Below are 17500 nucleotides of genomic sequence, written 5' to 3' on the forward strand. Positions count from 1 at the left end.
GATCATTAAAACCTCATCAAACATCAGTTATTATAATTACTGCATTAATAATTATTACATTATAATTACAAATGATTATTACATAATATATTTAATATAAATGTTTTAAAAAAAACATTTATTTAGATCAGCAAATCTAAAAAAAACCAAAACAAAACAAAACAAATAAACAGTTTTTTTCTCCCGTATGTTGTTCATTACAAAGCTGTGGGAGAGAGGGGCGGGGCAAAGCGGGGGCGGTGCTTCTTCCCGAGCTCTCTCTGTGATTGGCTGGCCGGGGCGGTGACCCCACGTTGTGTCGCTGTTTAAATAGCCAATCAGGCGCGGCGCTGAGGATAGAGCAGCGCGTGAGCAAACCCGTGGCCTTCTCTCGGTGGAAGCTCGCGGAAGGAGCACGAGCGTGTCTCATCGCCCCACGACTTTCACGCGCTCCAACATGGAGGACTCGAGTAGTTGACGTTTTACCAACCTCTTCTTTTACTTCTTCACTTCCGCTCCCGCCCCTTTCTTCTGTCCGGACCGAACCGAACCGTATATCTGGACGGAACTTCCGCGCGCAAGACTCAGACATGAAGTTCATCATCGGTATCGGAGGGTGAGTGCTGGCGCGTGCACGTGCGCGCGTGTGAGGCGCATGCGCGGTAGAGTACGCTGTGCAGGCCACGCGCGCGCGCAGTTCAGTAACGTGCGAATGAATGATCCGGGTCTCACTTCCGGTGTGTGTCGCGTGCTCGCGCTTTTATACTGTACATTATATATTTTACATTTTATATTAATTTATAGACGTGTTTTATTCATGTTCATTTACATTGTGTTTATTATTAATATAAATATTAATTATTATATGAATATGTTGGATTTGAGGGATTATGGGTGACCACGTGGTCAGGACAGTCAGCAGTGTGTCTTTTTATATAAATATATAAATAACTAGTGTGTGTGTGTGTGTGTGTGTGTGTGTGTGTGTGTGTGTGTGTGTGTTTGTGTGTAAATTAATATAACCAATCTATATAATTATGATTAAATGCATTTATAACCCTAATAAGTGTATTAATTGTAAATATAAATGTGTACATGTAGTGAACAACTATTTAACTGTTCAACATGAAGATCAATAAAATAAAATACTAATAAAACTATAAATACACACACACACACACACACACACACACGAGTAAAACAGATGTTGATGTTAAATGGTTTAATAATAAGTTTATAATATAATAATAATAATATAATGATCCTGAGTCAAAATGATTTCACTACACTGTGTTTTATCAGTGACCTCAAACACTGTGTGTGTGTGTGTGTGTGTGTGTGTGTGTGTGTGTGTGTGACCTCAAACACTGAGTGTGTGTGTGTGTGTGTGTGTGTGTGTGTGTGAGACCTCAAACACTGTGTGTGTGTGTGTGTGACCTCAAACACTGTGTGTGTGTGTGTGTGTGTGTGTGTGTGTGACCTCAAACACTGAGTGTGTGTGTGTGTGTGACCTCAAACACTGAGTGTGTGTGTGTGTGTGTGCGTGCGTGTCAGTGACCTGTCACCTGGGGTTTACACTGTGTGTTTGTAATCATTGTTGTTGTTGTTGTCAGGGTCACTAACGGGGGTAAGACCACCCTGACGGAGCGTCTGTGTGGTGTCCTGCCCAACTGCTGTGTGGTGCATCAAGACGACTTCTTCAAGGTGAGTGTCATCATCATCATCATCATTCATCTCTAATCATATAAATAATAGACAGATTATTCTCTCTACTGTGTGGAGTTCTGAGGCTTTCCAACGACCAAACTGCACATTATCAGTAGTACTAGTAACGGTGTGTGTGTGTGAGAGAGAGAAAGGGAAGTGGATGAGAGTCGTGTGTGTGTGTGTGTGTGTGTGTGTGTGTGTGTGTGTGTGTAAAGTCGAGTTGGGATAGTTGTTAGCGTAGCTATATTTAGCGTTAGCGGGTGTGTCGGAGTGTTTAAAGCCAAACTCGTGGTGTTCAGCCTCGCTGAATGTACACGCGTGTGTTTCAGCCCCAGGATGAGATCGAAGTCGGGGACGATGGCTTTAAGCAGTACGATGGTAAGCGCTGTGTGTGTGTGTGTGTGTGTGTGTGTGTGTGTGTGTGTGTGTGTGTGTGTGTACACAAGGCACCTTGATTAATAAATGCAGTGTGAATGTTTCTAGATTGAAACGCCACATGGACTATGTGTCATCCTGTCGTCTGATTGGCTTCCTGTGTGTGTGTGTGTGTGTGTGTGTGTGTGTGTGTGTAGTGATCACAGCTTTGGACATGGAGGCCATGATGAGCACCATCTACGCCTGGCAGGAGAACCCGGTGAAGTTTGAACGCTCTCACGGTGTGGAGAGCACGCTGGATCAGGAGATCCTCCCTCGCTCTGGAGACGACGAGGACGAAGGTGTGCACATCCTCATCGTGGAAGGGTTCCTGCTCTACACCTACGGGTGGGTACACGCGCGCACACACACACACACACACACACAGTCTCTGGGACTTGGTAGCTGTTTCAGACGCCATGTTGTGTGTTTTGTTAGTTTATTATTTTTGGCTAGTTGCTTAGCAACACTGTTCTCCCCACTGGAATTGAGTTTAGTTGCACGTTGAGGAAAACCGACACGTTGAAACGTTGAACCACGTCGTGGTCGTGAGTCACTGTGCCCTTGTTAAGTGAATCATGTTTCGAGCTCGAGGTCCTTTTAATGCGCCGAGACAAAACCCTGCCAACATCACGCCACAAACACGTCTGTTCTGAACTAAACGTGCACGTGTGTTTTTGCAGGCCCCTGATTGACGTGTTTGATCAGCGGTTGTTTATTTCCATCCCGTATGAAGAATGCAAAAAGAGAAGATGGTGAGTGTGTGTGTGTGTGTGTGTGTGTGTGTGTGTGTGTGTGAGATAACATTAGTCCAGATCTGGTCAGTTCTACCTTTTATACGTGTGTGTGTGTGTGTGTGTGTGTGTGTGTGTGTGTGTGTGTGTGTGTGTGCGCGCAGCTCAAGGAACTACGCCGTGCCTGACCCCCCGGGTCTGTTCGATGGTCATGTTTGGCCGATGTACGTCAAACACAAGAAACAGATGGAGGACATGGGAGTGGATGTTGGTACGTTGTGTGTGTGTGTGAATTCAGCTTCTCTGTGGGCTGCGTCCCAATCTGACACACCTCCTTAGTAAACAATGTGGCATATAACAGTGTGTGTGTATGTGTGTGTGTGTGTGTATGTGTGTATACAGAGCAGCTTGATGGAACTCTGTCGAAGATGCAGCTGTTTAACATGGTGTATGGAGACGTCATCAACAACATCCAGGACCGAATGAGGTGCGGCAGCGTTTCAATTCAGTGCAGGATACAGCAGGATGAGGGCTCACTTTCAGTCTGACTTACTGTGTGTGTGTGTGTGTGTGTGTGTGTGTGTGTGTGTGTGTGTTGCAGGTCTGTTGATCAGCACTAAGTTGCAGAAGGAGGAATATGAAGTCATCTCTGCCGCAGAAACGTGTGTGTGTGTGTGTGTGTGTGTGTGTGTGTGTGTGTGTGGTCTCAGACTGGCTCTGCGTTGACTGTTACCTGCTTTGGCTCTTTTATACCTCTTGTATCTCCTCCATATTTATTTGCTGTATGAAGAAAGTGACGCTCTGGAGAATCAACACTCCTCAATAAACACCTCACTCCTACACCTGTGTGTGTGTGTGTGTGTGTGTGTTTTGTGTTCGTTCGTTCCTCATAAGGGATGATTTCTCCATCAGTAGGACTCTCACATCCTGATGTGTAAAGAACATTTATGAAACATCTACATTTGAGACTGAGAGCTACTTCTTGTGTACTGATTAATATGAAGGTCTTCCAGTTTAATACACACTTCTGAAATAACACATTTACTCAATTTACCTCTAATTAAGTTATTAATAATAATGAATGATGATCTTTGTGAAGACGCTGATCATGTGAATGATTTGTCACAATAATTATAAACAATGATTTAACAAAGTAGGAAACAGATCAATATGTAAAGTTATTTCTATAAATCTCGGCAATATTTACATTTTCAAACAATTTTTAACAAATCATCCACTATGTTGCATCATGTTTTTACAGATTATCAATTATGTAACACAAAAATCACCATGGAGACCAGCTCTAATCTAATATAAACATTTATTTAAGTTTATTTTTAATAATTATTTTCAAATTCACACCAATGTAAATCTATTTAAAAAAGAATAGCAATGTAAGAAATTCGCTGTGGTTCACTGGTAAGTGGCGCTCTGGTGAGCTATTTTTAGAGAAGACCTGCGGGCGACTTGTGGGCACCATGTTAGTGACCCCTGATCTAAAGTATGAAGCTTGTGTGTAGAAATAAAATAATAGAACTAATAGAAGAAAATATTAAATATACAGAGAAATGAAGTCACGTGAGAAATACAGAAGTTAGAGTGAAACAGTATTTACACGTGAAGGTTGAGGTTGTGGATGTGATACTTCTTGGCCATGATTTTCTCTCAGGAGATCCTACAAATCATCTTTTAGCATCATGTTACAATGGAAAGCATACAGAAGTGTAAACTCTGTCCTGTAGACATTAGAAAGTTCTGACACTGGAGGCTCCTCCCACATCCACACTCCTTTTTTTACTCGTTTATCACGGTGTCCCTGTGAATGAGGGGTTGCTATGGAAACGATACCGTATCAGAGTGAGCACGTTAATATAATCCTGCACTACTGTCAGGGGTTCTGCTCCGGAGAACTCATCACCTTCATGGTGTTTGATCGATCTGAGCAGGAGATGAAACACGTCAACGTGGGAGTCAAAGGAGAACAGAATCAGATTCTTATGTGGAGAAATCCAGACGTGTGTTCAGATCTACAACGGCTTCAACTGAACAACTGGAAATAATTCAGAAGAAAAATCCAAAAACTCAACATCATATTTCATCTTCATATTTAAATGACAAGATTTAAACCCAGTCGATCAGAATAATAAAAGTGAAACGTTTTAGTGTTTCTGGGATCAAATGATCCATCAGCTGATCATGAATTCACCACTGATTCCTCAAACTCAAACCCTGAAGGTGAAGATACACAAAGGTACAGGATGTCATGAAATTCTCCCTTCACTTGAACTAGGAGACTCGAACATGTTCCAGCATGACACTGCTCCTGTGCACAAAGCCAGCTCCATGAAGATCTGATCTCCATGAGTGGAAGATCTCCACATCATCTAGTGGAACATCTTCCCAGAAGAGTGGAGATTATTATAACAACACATGGAGAATAAATGTGGAATGAGATGTTTAAAAAAAAAAAAAGCACATAGCAACGTGTGTGACACACACACACACACACACACACACACACACACACACACACACACACACACACACACAGGGAAAGAGTGAGAGTTTTAGTGAAACCCCAGGTACAGAAATAGAACTGGATCTGAAGTCAATAACATGGCGATGGGTGTGGTGTGTGAGTCAGTGTGTGTGCGCACACACACACACACACACACACACACACACACACACACACACACACCAGTTATTAAACACCATTTTCCTTACATGATGCCCTGTATACAGTAACGCTCCATTATTATCCTGGATACAAAGCCATTTTGAGGACCATGGAAACATCTAAACTGTAAGATGCAGAGAAACCCACACTGAACACAGAAACTGGGAAATTCCCAGTAACTACAGTATAATGGAATGATAAAGAAGATAGAGGAAAATTTGTTGAAAAAAAGGATCTGTGAACCCAGAACCCCCGAACAATCAGAACAATAAAAATCAAGAGAATGCAGAAGATACAGAACGTAGTCCCCTCAGAAGTAGCCCACGGATAAAAGACCAATAAAGAACTAAAAACACTCCTGAAGATCATAAAGAAGAGAAATGATGAAAACCAGAGAAAACACAGTAAACAAGACACTAATAAAAAGAATCATAATAAACATGAAGGACAAGAAAACATTAATAACTTGTAAATGAGAAATGCTGGAAATGAAGATCAGAAGAACCAGTCAAGGAACCTAGAAGGTTCTACATGGATCTGTTTAATCAGTAACTTTCACCTTATTGCATCAAATCTTCTCTTTTACTCCGTACATACAAATACATACACATCTATCTGATACTCCTTTATCCTGCACAGACTGTGTGTGTGTGTGTGTGTGTGTGTGTGTGTGTGTGTGTGTGTGTAAATATATAATAAAGATAATGCTACACTTTAAATACTGTAAATAACTGCATGAAAGGTCATGACCCCAAAAACAGCTTTATAACATTTACAGGAACACACACATACCTGAGAGAGAGAGAGAGAGAGAGAGAGAGAGAGAGAGAGAGAGAGAGAGTGTGTGTGTGTGTGTGCGTTTAACACAAGGGTGCCTATTGCACTAATGTGTGATTGTCATATCCTTGTTACAACATCAGCACTGACCACACACACACACACACACACACACACACACACACACACACACACACACACACACACACACACAGGTGAGAGTGTAGCGAAGGTTTTCCTGATTTAAAAAAATTCTGTTGCACAACACAGACATTTGGATTTTTCCAGGGAAAACACACACACACACACACACACACACACACACACACACACACACACACACACACACACACATACACAAGAAAAAGGTGCTGTGAAAGATGAGGCTCACATTCAAGTGCTAATGATAAAACGGTGTGTTTCAGGTGTGTGTGTGATCAGAGACCTGTGAGGGTGCAGTGGCTGATGGGAATCGTAGTCCAGCACCATAAACCTCACTCACTACTATTATAGTTACCAGTCTGAAGCTGGAGATCAGAACAAGGCCTTATGCAGGTGTAGAACTCGACTCACTCATACTGACATCATGCAGGACTTAAGCTTCAAAACAACGTGAACAGAAACCTATTGGTATTTACCCCAACTTACAAATAACATCCTAAAAAATAAACTTGAAGTAAATGTGGAGTGATTCAGCTACAGGGGTGTTAGTAAAGGAGAGATGAGAAGATCGGACCATTTTGGTGACTTGGTTCTTTGAATCTCTTTCATTGAAATGAACAAATCTTTTTTTGAGTCATTTAGTTTATTTTCGTTCCTTTAATCACCTTCATAGTGTCTGTGGGAGTCACGTGATAGAGTGAAGACTCGGAGTAGAAGAGTCGAGAGAGGAACTTTATCATTCTGTTTGCTCTACATAACATACAGAGATTTTGCGGCGCTCTGAAAATGAATGAATCACTCTTTGAGACGACTCGTTCTTCTGAGTCACATTAAAGACTCGTTTAAAAAGAAGGTAAAGTCAGTAGTAAAGTCAGGTGGTGATGTCGGCAGTGGTGGGACGTCAGGACCAGCGAGGCCTCTGCTCCCCAAAACACTGAATCACTGACCAACCTTTTAACAGATTCTTTTCCACAAATCAATTATTCACAATAGTTTATTATCTTTAATCTGCAGCTTCTCTCAGTTCTGTTACTTAATCAACCAGATTCCCAGTTGGTGACACCCGAATCATCTATCAGTACAATAACATCTGCATTTTCACGTCCTGGGATTGGACGGTCAGAGAGCCCACCAGTCAGAGCTCGCAAACCGCATCTATAGCAAACTGCACAATCTCGAACATATTTGTGTAGACAAATAGCTTTTATAGAAGTTGATTTGGTTGTAGATCTTTTCACAATGCCAATTTCAAGATGGATTTTTATGAAAAGCTGGACATCATGAAGAGAAGTCAGCCAAAGCCGTTCTACAGAGTGGAACTTTCTCAAGAACCATTTATACTTTTGTGTTTTCTTTCCTTTAGTTACAAACACACAATTTGCCTTCATTTCAAATCCCCAGAAAAAATGTAATCTAATGGGTTTCTGTCCTCAGAGAACCCAAAAAGTACCTCAGAAGTGCACGTAAAGCCCGGGGTGGACTGTAAGCTTGTTATTTTATTTGGATATTTTGAAGCTGTGGCTGCAGTCAAAAGAGACTTGTTGAATTGTGTTCAGTGTTTCTTGCTTTAGTAATGCATTTCATTCTCGCTACATGAGTTGCCTCTCTGTGATGCAGCGCTCTGTTCCACTGCGCTTCTGGATTATATTGATGGTTTCTATAGCTGTAGATGATTCTTATATAGAGTCATAATGATGATATAAAGAGGTGGATTGATTCAGATAGGACACCACTGAATGCTCGCCACTGGATGTAGGTGAGGTGAGGAGGCCTGGGGTGCAGTCAGCGTTCACATTTATCAGTTTTATCGAGTTGGAGCTCTATAGCAGGAGATCTTCCTTTCCAACATCCCCTGGAAAGCGTATCTTCAGGGAGGTGGCTTTGTGCACAGGGTTTTGTCATGCTGGAACAGGTTTGGGTCTTTGTGTCTGTGTTGGTGAAGAACCTTGTACTGTATGCAGAATGCACCAGGGTTCTGGAGGAACGTGTCTCATGTCACTGTGAACTGCGTCAGATTTATATGGTAGAAATAACAGTAAAAGCTTCTTCACTTGACTTGAGTATGAAGAAGTCGTGCAGAAGTGAAGATCTGAGAGTTGATTCTGTCCTGCTCTCTCCTGCATACACATCCTCCCTCCTCCTTTCATTTTCCATATATGGACATCCACACGGTGCCATGAGTAGCTTCTGAGTGGGAAGATCACATCTGGCACACACACACTCACACACACACACACACACACACACACACACACACACACACACACACACGTACCTCCTCAAACGTCTCACCTCTGTTTGCCTCTATTTTACGTATTTGACACAATTTCTGTTTGGGCTGCGATCAGCAGCGTGGTGTTTTTGTGTCTGTATGTGTGTGTGTGTGTGTGCATGTGTGTGTTTGTGTGTGTCTGTATGTGTGTGTGTGTGGTCAGTGCAGCACAAGGAGTAGGTGAGTGTGTTTTCCTGAACCTCAGACTTGGAAAACCAAGCAAAACGTCTCACAGCTGCCACAGTCCTCTTGTGGTTGAATGTCTCGAACACACACACACACACACACACACACACACAAATGTTGAGAAAAAGAGCATAAACAGACAAAGAGCATAAACAAGTCTGTAAATCCCCTTATAGCTCACTGCTTTTATTGCTGCTGTCTCGGATAAGATTCATTTCACTGACCGCTGTCACCACACACACACACACACACACACACACACACACACACACACACACACACACACACACACACACACACACGTGAGCGTTGTCAGTGTCAAAACAAATCAAGTGGGAGAACATTAGGTCTCAAAACAGCATTTACCCACAGCATTTGCTGCTTAGAAGAAATGAATGATGATTCAGCACCTCTCTGTGGAGCTCATGGAGCAGCCTGGAGATACCAGAGATGGCTGTGGATAGTTCTTCTTTGTAACCATGACAATGCCTTCAGATTGCAGTTCATACAGAACAGTTGTAATAAAGTTCCTGAAGTTACAGAAGGGATCGATGTATAACAGTAATATCTTGTGTCTGGATGAGGATCGGTTCCTGTCTGAGTTCCTTGTTCCTCTATAATGTGAACACATACACATAAAAATCAGGTGATGATCCAGGGTTAGGTGTGTGGATGTGGTGGATGTGAAGGTGAAGAATAACCCAAGGTGACGTGGAGAGTGTTATAATGGTGTAAGGCCTCACACCTATGCATGGATTATCACCTTCTACCCTGGACACCTCCAAGCATAGAGGAGTTCAAGATTTAATTGATGTTTGCAGAGCAAAACTAACTGAATGGATACAAATAACGCTTTGTGTCCCTTTTTTATTTTATATACGAGTTGTTACATCTACAATTCTGTGCTTCTGTGTCGAGTCTCTACCAATAATGAAGCTGTTGGAGTGACTCCTGGTGCTGGATTATTGCTCTAGAGTTAGAGAAATAATTCTGATTGGAATATTTTCTTCTCCAGTTCCTCAAAGTCATCTTGTCCACGTATTTAAGTTCCACCACACGCAAAAGTCCTGCATGGAGCTCAGTGATGTTATCAGGAAACGTGTACAATCGCCATCTCACTCTGGATGGAACTGAAACTGGATGTTACTATGGTTACAGATGTTTATAAGCAGCGCATTCATTTAGACTCAACTGACGAACGCAAACTTCCAACACTCTGAAGTCACACCTGAACTTCCAGCCAATCACAATCCACTATTCACACCTGAAGTCCTTTCAGCCAACCACAATCCAGCATTCATAGTGACCATGGGATTAATTAAAAAAAGAACAAAAACCAAAACAAAACATGGAGAACACAAAGTGTGAGAGCTGGCCTTGAAAAGAAAAAGCTGATCAGTGAACAGTAATGAAGTAATTTGTTATTGCACACACGTAGACTTTTTGTGTATCTGTAATTTACTGAAGTGTTTCCATTAGAAGAGACTTTTATTTTGACTTCACTACATTTCAAAGACAAATATTTTACTTTTTACTACATTTAGTGAAATCAGTCGTTCCTTTTTATTAACGAGGATAAAAACGTAACTGGTGAAACACGCAGCGAGTCACCAATCAGGATCGAGCGCACGCTCTGTTTTACACGTGTTCTGATTGGTGTATCTACTGATCACCAACATACAGTTCAGCATCAGTTCAACATCAAGCAGAACATTTAGAGAGGAATAAATGATGAAGAAACTCAAGACTCGAACTCACCACCACACACGTGACCTCATTTACACGTTTTATTAAAGAAGGTTTTGTGTTCATGATGATTATAATAGAAATCAATAAATGTTTGAGTCATTAATATCATTCTATTAATAGATCAGTGTGCTGAGAGTCACATTCGAGTCTTTACACAGAAACTGAGGTGATTAAGTGAAGAATCTTGTGATAAAGAAGATCATAGGAACATTAGAGTTATAATAAATCACTACTTTGGAGACTGAAGTTCATTTGAAGGCAAAAACATTTGTAATTTTACTCAAGTGAAAGTTTAAAGTGACACACGAGAAAACGAGCGCAGGGAAAATTTTGCCACTGCTTATTACAATCACATGATATGGTTCAGTGGTGAGGTGCAGTGCAGTGTGTGTGTGTGTGTGTGTGTGAATTCAGTGTATTAATTGCAGTTATAGTGTAGTATCAGGATGTGTAGGATCAGACTATATTTGAGGATCAGACCATATTTGAGGATCAGACCGTATGTGAGGATCAGAATGTATTTGAGGATCAGACTGAATTTGAAGATCAGACTGAATGTGAGGATCAGACTGTATGTGAGGATCAGACTATATGTGAGGATAAGACTGTATTTGGGATCAGACTATATGTGAGGATTAGACTGTATTTGGGATCAGACTATATGTGAGGATCAGACTGTATTTGGGATCAGACTGATGGTCGTCTGGATGTTGCTCTTTAGTCAGTTTGCTTCTGTTGGTATTGTTTGGAGTTTCTGTAACAGAACTGGAGCAGCTCGAATGTGTAGCTATACCTCATAATGTGTTCTTAAACCAGAAATGTACACACACACACACACACACACACAAAGTACTACCACACCCCAAAAACCCACACAGTACTTACTCATCCACCTCAGTGTGTTATATAATTTCAGCACACGTGTGTGTGTGTTTTGGGGAGAGGTCAGTGCCATGCCTCAGGATGGCAAAACCACCTACAGTGTCTTGAGGTTAAGGAGATGACATCATTCCTGTTATTGAACAAAACGCTAGAAGTGTGTTTGTGTGTAAGAATATTGAACATGTCCATGACTAACCTTAAACACTAACCAGACATTCACACACACACACACACACACACACACACACACACACACACACACACACACACACACACACACCTCTGTAGCGCGGAACACTTTTTCTTTTTGGTCTCACTAGAAGTGAGTTGTGTGTTAAGGCTCCGTCCCAAACGCACCATATGACAAAGATATTTCGGAGTGACCTGGTGCACAGATGTGGTGAACTCTTCACTCAGGAAAAGTCGAATCCGTATCATGGAATTTTACTCTAACGGAATGAATGTGAGTCAGAATCCGCTGAGCTCCAGGAAACTGGAGCTGAGAGACATGTCAGGGGTAAACAAGAACACAATGAGGTGCGCTGTTACAGGAAAATAATCAACTACAGGGTGCTGACTGTAACACCACACACACACACACACACAGAAACAAGAGAATTATAGGCAGAGGAACAGCCTGAATGATGAGTCTCAGTATTTACTCAGACTCAAGTTTTCACCACATACACTCACGCACAGGTACTCACGCGCACACACACACACACACACACACTCAGACAGAGGTGGCGAGTTGAATCAGAGGTTTGTTTTTGTTTCTCTTTTAAGGCCAAACTGGCGATATTTATGCGCCCACAGAGGCTCAAGGGCCAGACTCTCTCACACACACACACACACACACACACACACACACACACACACAGATCCAGACAGACTGAGTAGTCCTTACATTCCTGCTGGACACAAATATACAACACACACACACACACACACACACACACACACACACACACACACACACACACACACACACACATCCGTGTGGGAGTTTTTAAAGCCTGGTGGTTTTGGCTGGATGACAGGTTGGCATTGAGTACAGGAATATGTGTGTGTGTGTGTGTATACAGGATGTTTAAGAGACAAATGAACACATTTAGAGGAATATTTCAGTGCAGTGTGAAACACACACACACACACACACACACACACTCTCCTATATTCACATATTTTCTGTATAATAATAAAACAATAATAATTTAGAATAAATATTAAAGTGAATATATCTAAAATAAAATAAATAAGTGGGATGAGTAGATGTTAGGAGTTATTGTATAAGAGGGAGGGGGTCCGGGGGTCTAATGGTAGGAGTAGAAGGATACAGGGGTAAGAATAAAGCCTACAGTCTGAAGTTTCATGACTTTACTGAGCAACTCGTGAAATTTGAGGATGGATTTGGACTGTAATTAACAGATTATTATTCTAAAAGAGCTTTTGCTTCATCACAGTCAGCACTCGCGCACTCATTACTGATAGACTTCTAATGTAAAGGGTATATGGGTAAGGATATGGGAGTTTGGGGTGCTGGAGTTAGTGTGTATAACGATTAGGGAGTTCAGGAAGTTAGATGGTGTTTATTTATAGGGATTAAGAGTAAATTTATAGGAGTTAGGGGTGAGGGTATAAAAGTTAGTTTTTTAAAGTTAGGGTTATAGGCGTTAGGGGTGAGGGTATAGGAGTAAGGGGGGGGGGGGGGATGAGTTAGGGGTTAGTGTATAGGATTAGCAGAATTTGGAATTACTAGTATTTATGTTAATAGTAAGGGTATAGGAGTTATAGGTATTTGAGGGTAAGTGCATAGCAGTTCCAGTCACAGCTGCCTCGGTCCAGAGACGGGTAAAGTGTATGTGCGCATGTGCGCATGCACCCACACACACACACACACACACACACACACACACACACACACACACACACACACACACACAGAGTCCTGTAGTGCCACCTTTAGTCCACAATGAGTACTGCAGTAATAAACAGCTGAGCTCCAGTAGGTAAATTTGGTAAATTGCACAAAACGTTCCTCAGACTTTCTTTTTTCACCCTACTTTTCCAGCCATGTTCCATCTCCAAACCTTTACCACAAACTCAGAGGTGCACAATTGTATCAGACGTCTTTGGATCCCTTCACGTGAACTAGTAGACCTGAACCTGAACCATGATGTGTTATTGGTTGCTATTTCACACTTTAATGCTGGTGAGGTGCACCTTCTACAGTGTAGACTTATGTTGCACTCAAGATCAGGAACATCAGTGTATCCTCCTGCTCCTCTCCCTAGTTATATGAAGAATTGGTTAGATGGATGAAGGACTTTGAGTTCCTGCAGAAACCTAAATGCCCGTCACACTTCCACATGGTCCAGTCATGGTGTAGTTTTGGCATCTCCAGCATTTTTGTTCTGCATAATGACCATGCACAGCATCACACCTTTGTAAACGTAAGAAAATCCGATAAATTAGTTTATTCATGAATTATAAATTCTCCTGAAATATATAAACTATAATTTATTTACAAATGAAATAATACACTGGAATAAAATATTATATACAAACCATCTTTTTTATGCTTTCTATATAAAAGCTAAAACATGAAAACAAGTCAAGCTTGTTGATTTGTGCACACGTGTGTTTGAAACGTATTTAAATCGTGGAAGCCCCGCCCACAGGGCAGACACTGGTGCGGCGTGTCCCCGGTGTGAAGTCGCTGGTGTCTCTGGAGCGAACTCCTCTGAGTGAAGGTTTTCCCACAGGCCGAGCAGCGGTATGGTCTCTCTCCCGTGTGGATGCGCTGGTGCGTTTTGAGAGTTCCACGGTCGATGAAACTTTTCCCGCAGGCCGAGCAGTGGAAAGGTTTCTCTCCCGTGTGACTGCGCTCGTGGATCTGGAGATGGCTGAGGAACGGAAAGTTCTTCCCACAGTGTGAGCAGGGGTACGGCTTGTCTCTGGTGTGAATGCGGGCGTGGGCTTGGAGCTGACTCCGGAGCGTGAAGCTCTTGTTGCACTGTGAGCAGCGGTACGGCTTCTCCTCGGTGTGAGTGGTTTGGTGTGTGTGAAGGTGACTCTGGCGGGCGAAGCTCTTCCCGCAGTGTGAGCACTGATATGGACGTTCTCCCGTGTGGGTGCTCTGGTGCAGCTGGAGCGAGCTCATCTGAGTGAAGCTCTTCCCACACAGCGAACACTGGTATGGTTTCTCTCCGGTGTGAATGCGCTGGTGCTGCTGGAAGGCGCTCTGCTGTACAAAGCTCTTGTCGCAGTATAAGCAGCGGTACGGCCGCTCTCCCGTGTGGATGCGCTGGTGCAGATGGAGGCTACTGCGATGCGTAAAGCTCTTGCTGCAGTGTGAGCACTGGTAGGGTTTCTCTCCCGTATGGATGCGTACGTGGGTTCGGAGATTGCTCTGCTGAGTAAAACTCTTCCCACACTGTGAGCACGGATACGGTTTCTCCCCCGTGTGGACGCGCTGGTGTATCTCCAGGTGGCTCACTAAACTAAAACTCATCCCGCAATCCGGGCACTCGTGCATTTCTTCCTGAGACGTGTTACTGTACCATGAAGATCCATGATCGCCGCTGGAGCTGCTCATGCTCTCCAGGTTCTCGGATTTGATCGCTTTTTCTTGCAACATCCTCACATATTCTTCGGGGTGGCACCTCCTAATGTGTCGGTGGAGGTAGGACTGAGCAGTGAAGGTAAGGTGACATATGGAGCAGGAGAAGAGCTGCAGAACTTCCATCAATTCTGCAGCAGAGAAAGAACACAAATGTGAATGCAGTGAATGCATTAAGGATGGATGAGCTTCCTGAGTGATGGACAGCAGAGCGATGTAAGCTGATGTGACCAGTAGTACAACATGGGGCAACATGGGGGTGGTCTTTCCTTACCTTTACAGGTGAAAGAAGGAGGTCATATTAACCTATACTGAGATACTGTAATGTCCTGGGCATCGCACAGTCAGTCACGTGTTCCTACATTACATTATGTACATGTTCCTCGGTTCCTTGACGTTATGTGTGTTTGCACCACCCATCGTGAGTAGTAGAAATTAAATCCAATTTATCTTATCATTTACCTGATGAAATGAGGTGTCTCAGAAAACAGAACCAGGAACATGATTGGCTAAGAGCAAATAAGCAGGAAACATGTTTGGACCTAACCATTTGCAGAGCACTTTCTGCTCCAAAGAAAGTCGAAGGTGATTCCGAGATCCTGAGCGTACTCCTCATCGTACCACACCAACAGCTCCTGTCCTGGTCTTATGGGGCGACAGCAGCGGTACATGATCCCACCTCGATACTGGAACCCAACCAGGTTCTGTTCTTCATCATTACGTGAGCAGTTCACATACCTGACATGATGGACGAGGAAAAAGTGATCTATGAGTAGAAGAAGGAAAGACTGAGATGCTTTTCCATGCATTAAATGACTGACCTCATCCAGTTAGCATACGTCTCTCTTCTGGCATTGATGTATTGCTCACACTGTCCATTCCTGGAGATCTGAGAAAAAAATTTATTTTCTTTTATGACCAGTATTTCATCTTGGTTGGAGTTCTTGTCCCACTTTCCAGCAGAAACCATCACCCTAATGCTGAATATTCACAAGAAAAAGTCAGAACTTTCAGCAATAGGGTGATGGTTTCTGCTGAAGAGTTCTCACTTTCACATGTACCATTCCAATAAAATATATAATTAAAATGATTATTCCATTATTCTTTCCATGTGTGCAGTTTTCCCACATTCATTACACATGTTTGAAATACGCTGATGATTAAATGCGTATGAAGGAAGTCAGTGGAAAGGAAATTGTAGTGATCCATGTTTATATAAAATCATAATTAAAGAACAGGAAACGAACTCACCACCCAGGAGTATCCACTGCTCATGGCTTCCTCTTTATCTACCAGTTCTCCCTGATACGGCCCAAAGTGAGCACCTACTGGAACAGTGTCTCCTCCATTAAACACTCCCAGACCTGCTCCAGGAATATGGGACTGTCTGACCTCGAGACCACGAGGAAGAGTCTGCCTGGCTCGGTCAGTGACTCCCAGGGGAACTGGGGTATCATGTATGAAGAGAGCTGGACCATGAACTTCACACTTGTTGTAGAAAAAGCATCTGCAGTCCTCACAGTCTGGACACAACACAGGAAAGTCAGAATGCAGGAGGAATATTTGCTTCACCAGAAGTGATTCTGTGAAATTGTCTAATTTGATATAAAAACAAATGAAGAACCGAAAGTCTTATAAAACAAACCGAACTACAGGCATCTTCACTGCACCATGAAGATCTGCTTCTAATGGGTTGGAGTAGAAGATCTCCTGCTATAAACCCTAGTGAACAATGAATGTAAACTCTGACTGCACCACAGACCTTCTCTCCTACATGAGTACTAACTTTACTAACACCCCTGTGTCTGAATGAGCACAAATCTCCACAAAATCTAGTAGAACATCTTCCCAGAAGAGTGGAGAATATTATAACATTCAATTGAGACAAAATGTGGAATGTCCCAAAAAGAAGAACACAGCAGATCAGATGTCCCCAAGCTTTTGGTCTTGTAGTGTAATAAAGCCTGTTATTAAATCTGATGCAGTGAGCGAGCTTCAGAGGTGTTACATAGCTGCTGTTATCATCAGGTTTCACCACAAAGGAACCCCTGCTAGCATGGATGTAAGGTTCAGACCATGATGAAGAACATTATTCAGACTCAGAGTGCTCTCACAGAGATACTCATCTTCCTCAGGTTCTTCCTCTTTGATGTAGATGATTTTCAGTTCGTTGTGCGTGTTGCTTTCGCAGGGTTCCTCGTTTATCCGCGTGCTCTCGACCTCGCCAAGAGAACCCTGAGGGAACCAGAATCCACCGATTAGCATATGCAACATCTTCACGACACTCTACAGATACTGAGGAGATGATTTACGGAGCGTACGGATTTTATTTACCA

General features: G+C 42.6%; 3 protein-coding genes across 3 annotated transcripts in view; 1 reads left to right on the plus strand and 2 right to left on the minus strand.

Annotated features, from left to right (window-relative positions):
* Positions 1-9163, minus strand: part of LOC124395933 (CDC42 small effector protein 2-like) — a 33929-nt gene extending 24766 nt beyond the window's left edge. Inside the window, exon 1 of the mRNA XM_046864828.1 lies at positions 9145-9163. The gene's annotated coding sequence lies outside the window, so the exon portion shown is untranslated. The remainder of the gene's footprint in view (positions 1-9144) is intronic.
* On the plus strand, positions 338-3674 carry mibp2 (muscle-specific beta 1 integrin binding protein 2). Its single transcript, XM_046864825.1, has 8 exons — positions 338-595; positions 1593-1683; positions 2016-2064; positions 2259-2448; positions 2784-2855; positions 2999-3105; positions 3237-3321; positions 3436-3674. The coding sequence occupies exons 1-8, from the start codon at positions 570-572 to the stop codon at positions 3452-3454; spliced, it is 639 nt and encodes a 212-aa protein (XP_046720781.1). The 5' UTR covers positions 338-569; the 3' UTR covers positions 3455-3674.
* Positions 9164-14004: 4841 nt separating the features above from the next.
* Positions 14005-17500, minus strand: part of LOC124395625 (histone-lysine N-methyltransferase PRDM9-like) — a 13931-nt gene continuing 10435 nt past the window's right edge. Inside the window, exons 3-8 of the mRNA XM_046864305.1 lie at positions 17499-17500; positions 17279-17399; positions 16416-16687; positions 15986-16053; positions 15712-15902; positions 14005-15295 (exon numbers count right to left, since the gene is read on the minus strand). The exon at positions 17499-17500 is cut by the window's right edge and continues 38 nt beyond it. Coding sequence (XP_046720261.1) covers positions 14157-15295; positions 15712-15902; positions 15986-16053; positions 16416-16687; positions 17279-17399; positions 17499-17500 — 1793 coding nt within the window. The 3' untranslated portion in view covers positions 14005-14156. The remainder of the gene's footprint in view (positions 15296-15711; positions 15903-15985; positions 16054-16415; positions 16688-17278; positions 17400-17498) is intronic.

This window comes from Silurus meridionalis, chromosome 13 (assembly GCF_014805685.1).
Source record: "Silurus meridionalis isolate SWU-2019-XX chromosome 13, ASM1480568v1, whole genome shotgun sequence".
NCBI lineage: Eukaryota > Metazoa > Chordata > Actinopteri > Siluriformes > Siluridae > Silurus > Silurus meridionalis.

Coding starts and splice junctions, on each gene's coding strand:
- mibp2 (XM_046864825.1), top strand. CDS start 570: ATGAAGTTCATCATCGGTATCGGAGG. Junction 596..1,592: donor TTCATCATCGGTATCGGAGG/GTGAGTGCTGGC, acceptor TGTTGTTGTCAG/GGTCACTAACGGGGGTAAGA. Junction 2,065..2,258: donor TGGCTTTAAGCAGTACGATG/GTAAGCGCTGTG, acceptor GTGTGTGTGTAG/TGATCACAGCTTTGGACATG.